This window comes from Aulonocara sp. 'chitande type north' Nkhata Bay, linkage group LG17 (genome assembly GCF_057382095.1).
Source record: "Aulonocara sp. 'chitande type north' Nkhata Bay isolate Kocher_YH1m ecotype deep benthic linkage group LG17, A_spYH_male_GT1.1, whole genome shotgun sequence".
NCBI classification, from domain to species: domain Eukaryota; kingdom Metazoa; phylum Chordata; class Actinopteri; order Cichliformes; family Cichlidae; genus Aulonocara; species Aulonocara sp. 'chitande type north' Nkhata Bay.
This window is the reverse complement of record NC_141360.1, coordinates 28625026-28631735: the sequence shown is the minus strand read 5'-3', so window position 1 is coordinate 28631735 and position 6710 is coordinate 28625026. Positions and strand designations below refer to the sequence as shown.

Genomic DNA, 6710 nt, shown 5'->3' with positions numbered 1-6710 from the left:
TGAGGATAAAGACTTGAGACTTACTTGAGACTTGCAAAACAATGACTTGGTCCCACCTCTGTTTAATAGCATTGGACTGAGAACTAGAAACACAATACTGAGTGTACTTATTAGTGGTTTAATGACCGCCTCCACTAATCTATTAAGCAGAAAAGAAGGTTGAGACAAGTGTACGTTTTAACAGAGCATAATGGAAGGTGTTATGTTATATTTGTTCTTATGAATACAAGTAATACCACGGCGGTGGTAAAAAAGGCCCAGCAGCGTCTCCACTTTCTGAGAGTGCTCAGGAGGAACAACCTGGAGGAGAGGCTGCTGGTGACATTTTACAGAGCCACCATAGAGAGCATCCTAACGCACGGCATAACAACATGGTATGCAGGGTGCTCAGCTGCGGATAGGAAAGTATTGCAGAGGGTCATCAACACAGCCCAGAAGATCACTGGCTGCTCTCTGCCCAGCCTGGAGGTCACTGCAAACTCTCGGTACCTCAGCAGAGCTGGCAATATCATTAAGGACCACTCTCACCCCAGCAATCAACTGTTTGAACTATTACCGTCAGGCCGACGGTACAGGTCACATAAAACCAGGACAAACAGATTCAGGGATAGCTTCTTTCCCAGAGCTATCACCGTAGTAAATAAGCACAAAAACAATTGAACCTGCTTAGCTATACCATACCGTCACTGCCATTATATTATGCTGCTATTCATACTGTCATTATATTAATGCTGCTATCCTGTATATATCTTACTTACTATTGTTTGAATACTTGCGATTGTTTTATTGTACTTTTTATATTTTACATTTATATTTATTATTGAATCTTGCACCAAGGGAGTGGCACTCCAATTCCGTTGTACTCTGTACAATGACAATAAAGGCTATTCTATTCTATTCTATTCTAATACAAGGTATGATAGAAATAGCCTGATATTCAATATTATTAAGAATTAGTCCTGTGGTTTTTCATAGTAAACCAATTATGAAAGTCCAGTCCTGCAAATATCTTGGTGTGCACACTGATAGCACCTTGAGTTGGCATATTCATATTGACTGGGTATGTTCTCAACTCCTGCAGAGGCTGTTTCTTACACATACTGGATGTGTATGGAGTTGAGGGGAAAAAATAAGTTTAATAAGAAGTGGGATAACCTGCATGGTTCTATGGAACTCCAAAGTGTTCAAAATTAAATAAATAAATAGGTCAAGATGAAATAAATAACTATGTGAATAAATAAGACACAGATATGTAATGTGAGAATGATATTGTGAAATAATGGAACACATTTTGAAAACAATGCTCATTATTGTGAAACATATTACATTCTGCTATATAAATTTTCTTATTATTGTGAAATATTATTTCATGGTCATTATTTTTCACAATAACAGAGATTATTCCTGAGGCATTTTATTTATTTCCAGCCGTTTTTAGTCCAAAATGACCTTTTTTCAAAGTCAGTCTTTATTTCAAAATCCCATTTTTCCCGATGGTCTATTTATTTCATAATGCGACTTTTCAGCAGAATGACTTTGTCTGTCAATCAAGAAAGACAGGGCGGAGCCAGTTGTGTGATTGGTTGCTCCTTTACTCAGACATAAGTAATAGCACATGAATTGTCGATTTAGGTTTAATGGTGCAATGCATCTCCTATGCAGCTGGCGGCAGTATGCAGCTCAAAATAAACTTAAGGCACCGACAAATGCAAAACACTGGGCGCGAATAACGTTACAGGTGTATCAATTCTTGTGAAGGGCATGGCTGCAGGAAACAAGTCCGTTTCTGAGTTACTCAGAGAAGTTGCTAACCGCTTAGATTGAACGTCTTCACCTCAGTCTGCGTATTGCAGCAGTGTACTGGAGATGAAGTGGTCCCTGGTCCCATCACAACCGCACAGTGTTAACGTTAGCAAATGCTAACGCTATCACAGCTAGCTCCACTCCACGAAACGCTGTTCAGGGTAAGTAACGATATGTTATTATTGCTTGGTTAGTCTGTCTGTCTGGCAAAAATGAGCTTTTTAATCAGTTTAGTCACAGATTTTTTTTAATACTGTTTTTTATCATAGCAAAGAATTCTATAAATTAGGTAAGAGAAAATAATTGTCTTCTGGGTTAATGTCTGTATTACTATTTACATTGTTGTAGGTAATAGTTATTCATGACTGTTTTAAAGTGGCTTATCTTCTGTGCTAATATGGAAGACAAGTAATCTATGTGAAAGAAAAGAAAGCAATTTTAGTTCAACGTAGTGATTTTGTAAGTGGGTATAATTTGAAAATGCTTTTACTAGTACAGTGGATGTTCTTTAAATATTTAACATTTAAAGTGTGTGTCACTTTACAGACTCCAACTTCAGTTTTGGTTTGGTCTCACCGTTGTAGGTCATAACACAAACAAGTCGTCAAGTCAAGCAGCTGAGGAAAGGGCTTAAGGAAACCATGGTATGGCCGCTTCTGACAGAAAGATCAGACATCATTCCTCCTTTCTTACCAAGGGAATCAGAGACTGCTCCCTGTTGTGAGGTAAAGTCAGGTCACATCTTTTAACATCTGAATAGTAAAGGTATTTGGTTAATTTATGAAGGATGAACATTAATTGTTGACACAAAACACCAATATACTGTTTTGTATGCGTGGGTTAGTTGAACAGCTGGGTTACATTTAATAAAAATACACCTAATGTTGCTGATGCTCTTAAGACTACAAGATAAGTAAAGCTATAAAATGACTGTGGCCTGCCACAGAAGATGAAGATGAGGAAGAAGAGGAATGCTCTCGAGGATAAATGCAGAGTGGCAGGTTACCGTCGGTCCTTCATTGAAAATGGTAAGTCTGCTGCGATAGGTATTTTGCCATTGGTTTTCTCTGATTATACTTTGGTAAATTACATACAGTCCAGTGATCTTGGGTCATTAACAAAGTACACTATAGTAGAGCTGGGCGATATGAGATTTTTTCATATCACGATATTTATTTTTATTTATTTTTTTATAAAAAGGACAAGAGCGGTGAGGTCTATCGCAATAGTTTAATTTTTCTATTGAGAAAAAGTTATTTTGCAATACATATCGTTATCGTTCTATCGCCCAGCTCTACGCTATAGTATAATTTTGTTTTGTTATTTGCTCCATGCAATACATAAGAGTGGTGGCATTATCAGTTGCACTAGAATTGTATGTAGACTACTTTTAGCTTTGTTAACATAAAAATATCTATAAAAGCTACAACAGCAATTTGAGTGGGGCAAAAATGTCTGGTGCCCTGTATGTAAGTGGTCATCTTTTATGGTATTTCTCCATAAAAGATTCAAAATAATGAATATAGGATGTCATTATAGTTTAAAACAATCTTCTGTTGCAGCATCTTGTGCACAACAAAAAGCCCTCATCAAGTTTTGGACAGGATGGGAAGTCTTGCCGAGAAATGACTGTGGAAGTGGTCAACAGCAATCTTCCAAAGTCTTCCACCGGTTTTGAAGTACTACGTCTTCCTGCACACTACTGTACCTATGAGTCATTTCTAATGGACATTCAGGTGTGTCTCAACTCTGACTCAGGTTTTGGTCTGGTTTACGATTGATTCCATAACCACATGGTAAAATTAGACCATTTCTTCTTTCTTGCATCACATTACTGTACTCTGTGTTCAAAGAAACGGACAATCTAGTGAGTTCTAGTTCTTTTTAATACACTTGACAGTGAAAAATACAGAGTACAGGTGTGCATTTATGGCTTTTTTAATATAAACTGATGAAGAGTTCAGATATCAAAATCAGTTGTTCACTGTACATTATAAATTACACAATATGTTTTGTTTATACTCGCTACTGATACAAAAAAAATTTCTAGAAAAAATTATTTGAATTAAGATGTTACACTACTGTACTGTGTTCATTGTATTAAATCTGCTCAGAGTTGACATGTACTGTATATCCAACCAAGAAATGAATATCATTAAAGTGACAGCTGTATAAAACAAATCCTGTTTTATAGCCACTCACTGTTTTGTTGAAAATGAAATTGGTTATGCTGTTTTGAGTCAGTATTAGCTACAAAGCTGTAGAAATTTAAAAAAAAAAAAAAATCCTCCTGACATAGAAACTGATTAAATGTAATAATGTCTTTCTACAAGTGATTTTGAAGTATTGGTAGCACAGCAGGGTCTTGTTCATTCAGTGCATCTGGGAGCTGAATCTCAGGAATGGTGATCTCATTTGATGGGCGGCGATTATGTTGTCCTGTCCAGTCCACACCATAATCCTCATCAACCTGAAAGAGCATGCACATGTTTTAAATCTAAACTGAAGAGGTGTTTCCTGCAGCTGTTCCTAGATGGACTTATTGAGTCTGCCAGGGCCTATGTGAGTTGCTTAGGCATTGGCTACCAACTAATTATTCATTCACCCATTCTAGGTCAGGATTGGTTCTCTTCAGGTATAACAAATTTAACTTTGTTTAAAGTATTGCCATCTATACCTGACAGGTGGGATAAAAGAGAATGGCTTGGGAGGCGCACAGCAAATCTCAAAGTTTTCCAATTAATGCTGAAAGAACCAAGGATGTAAATGTATTCTTGTTTTAGCTTTACCGAAGACACCAGAGAAAGTATATCTATAATGCTGCTGAAATAGACAAAACCATTTCAATAAACTCGCTATTTAACATCAACCTTGTTATGCGTTATCAGAGAACAATCAACTGCAAACAGCAATGAAACATTCAACTATGTACTATTTAAAGCACTAATGACCCCGTTGTCTAACAAGATGTGATAAGTAAGTAGACTGTGGAAAGCTGGTGGGTCTACTCTCTGTGTAAAAGGTTCCTACAGGCTCCACTGACCCCAGTCTCCGAGTTAACACACTAACAGCTAACACTGCTAAACGTGTCTCAACGCCGAGATGGCGCCGATAGCTTTAGCCGTAGCTGCCCCACTTTAGACAGTAACAAAAAAAAGTAAGCGATAATAATTCATTGTCAAACGTCATAATTAAGGTCAACACCTAAACAATGCTGTGTACAGAATCACACAGGTGCTCAATTACAGCATAAACTTACCTTAGACCATCCTCCGTCATTTTCCTCCTAATTGTGCTCGGAGACACAGAAAACGTATCGGCAATTACCCCGACGGTTATCCCGGACAGCACTAAAGTCCTGAGTGCTGCACCGGGATTTCTAGACGTGGACGGCCAACATTTGAAGACTGTTCTTCCTCGGCGTATTCCAAACGAACACGGTGCTGAATTGATCTTAAACCTTTGACAATGCTGTCATCGATGCGAACATCTTGAAGAGCAATTATCATCCCAAGCATTTCAGAAACATCTAAACGACTCAAAACAGTATCTACAGGTAAATGATCCCTCTCTATCTGATTTGCTTAAATGAGCAGAACTGGCTGAAGTTCACACCAGTCCGCCATCCTCCGTGACTTTTGACCTAGCACGCTGTTGCTAGCTGCAGTAGCCGTCCGCGGAGCCGGTATCCAGGAAAACTAGTCGATGGTAAACGATAAGCCAATAGGTGCAAAGGTCCAGCCCACTTACATTGATTGACAGACAAAGTCATTCTGCTGAAAAGTCGCATTATGAAATAAATAGACCATCGGGAAAAACGGGATTTTGAAATAAAGACTGACTTTGAAAAAAGGTCATTTTGGACTAAAAACGGCTGGAAATAAATAAAATGCCTCAGGAATAATCTCTGTTATTGTGAAAAATAATGACCATGAAATAATATTTCACAATAATAAGTAAATTTATATAGCAGAATGCAATATATTTCACAATAATGAGCATTTTTTTCAAAATGTGTTCCATTATTTCACAATATCATTCTCACATTACATATCTGTGTCTTATTTATTCACATAGTTATTTATTTCATCTTGACCTATTTATTTATTTAATTTTGAACACTTTGGAGTTCCATATGGTTCAGGTACCTTTCTGTGAGATTGAAATCAAAGTTAACAGGCTTGGGTCAGGCTGCAATGAAAATGATTGGTTTAAACAATATTTGACCAGCGTGCATTTTAAAAATCCTTTTGTGAGCCATTCTGCATTTGGCACTCTCAGTATGAAGTAGTATTATTAGACATAGGGTGCAGACCCCAATGCAAACTAAACCAGGTTACAACATATAATAAGATGAGGCTATAAAGGTTGCAGGGGAGTCGACTATGTGATGTCTATTGTTTTATTTATTTTATTATTTTTTTAATGCCTGTCTGCTGGTGTTGTGTACCCATATGTGATGATAGGTGTAGCTTCAAAGTCAAATTTAACCACGGAGGTCTGTCTATAGCTATCTATGACCCATTCAGATAAAAACTGTATGTCATCGTCTTTAGTGTACTTGTGAATACCAAACTCTTGTGCATGAAGTAGTTTCACTGACGGTGTTCTTGATAAATACCAGTTTGTCTCCCTGTGGCAACAGTAAAGCCATGAGATGCTACTGCACCCCACTTTTGTTCATTATTAAGAAACAGCTGGGTTAGGAGTTTATGAGCAGACCCTATTTTCAACCTGGTATGCTAAGATAATCCCCTTTGGGCTTAGGGTCTGTATGTAAATGATGCAATGTTTGCTATTTTTAAAAGTCTCTAGAAACAATAATCTGGTGCCAGTATTTGCCCAAACATTCCTTGTCTCCATGCTGACCATTATGACGTCCCTTTCTGATGGGCCTTCCAATAAAA

General features: G+C 37.6%; 1 protein-coding gene and 1 long non-coding RNA gene across 5 annotated transcripts; one reads left to right on the top strand and one right to left on the bottom strand.

Moving 5' to 3' along the window:
• Positions 1-1885: 1885 nt before the first annotated feature.
• Positions 1886-3984, top strand: LOC147310296 (uncharacterized). Of its 4 annotated transcripts, XM_086269693.1 has the most exons (4): positions 1886-1964; positions 2388-2528; positions 2750-2831; positions 3366-3984. In XM_086269693.1, exons 1-4 carry the CDS (start codon positions 1917-1919, stop codon positions 3479-3481), a joined length of 387 nt encoding a protein of 128 aa, XP_086125819.1. In that variant the 5' UTR covers positions 1886-1916; the 3' UTR covers positions 3482-3984. The 4 variants fall into 4 exon arrangements, 1 of the variants encoding a protein (XP_086125819.1); XR_015125793.1 differs by lacking the exon at positions 2750-2831 and having other exon boundaries at positions 1894-2528; XR_015125794.1 differs by lacking the exon at positions 3366-3984 and having other exon boundaries at positions 1894-2528; positions 2705-2801.
• On the bottom strand, positions 3672-5804 carry LOC147310295 (uncharacterized). Its single transcript, XR_015125796.1, has 2 exons — positions 5063-5804; positions 3672-4273 (listed from the first exon to the last, which is right to left on the bottom strand). It is a non-coding gene; the product is annotated as an uncharacterized LOC147310295 (long non-coding RNA).
• Between the last annotated feature and the right edge of the window lie 906 nt (positions 5805-6710).

Coding starts and splice junctions, on each gene's coding strand:
- LOC147310296 (XM_086269693.1), top strand. CDS start 1,917: ATGCTAACGCTATCACAGCTAGCTCCACTCCACGAAACGCTGTTCAGG. Junction 1,965..2,387: donor TCCACGAAACGCTGTTCAGG/GTAAGTAACGAT, acceptor TCACCGTTGTAG/GTCATAACACAAACAAGTCG. Junction 2,832..3,365: donor TCGGTCCTTCATTGAAAATG/GTAAGTCTGCTG, acceptor CTTCTGTTGCAG/CATCTTGTGCACAACAAAAA.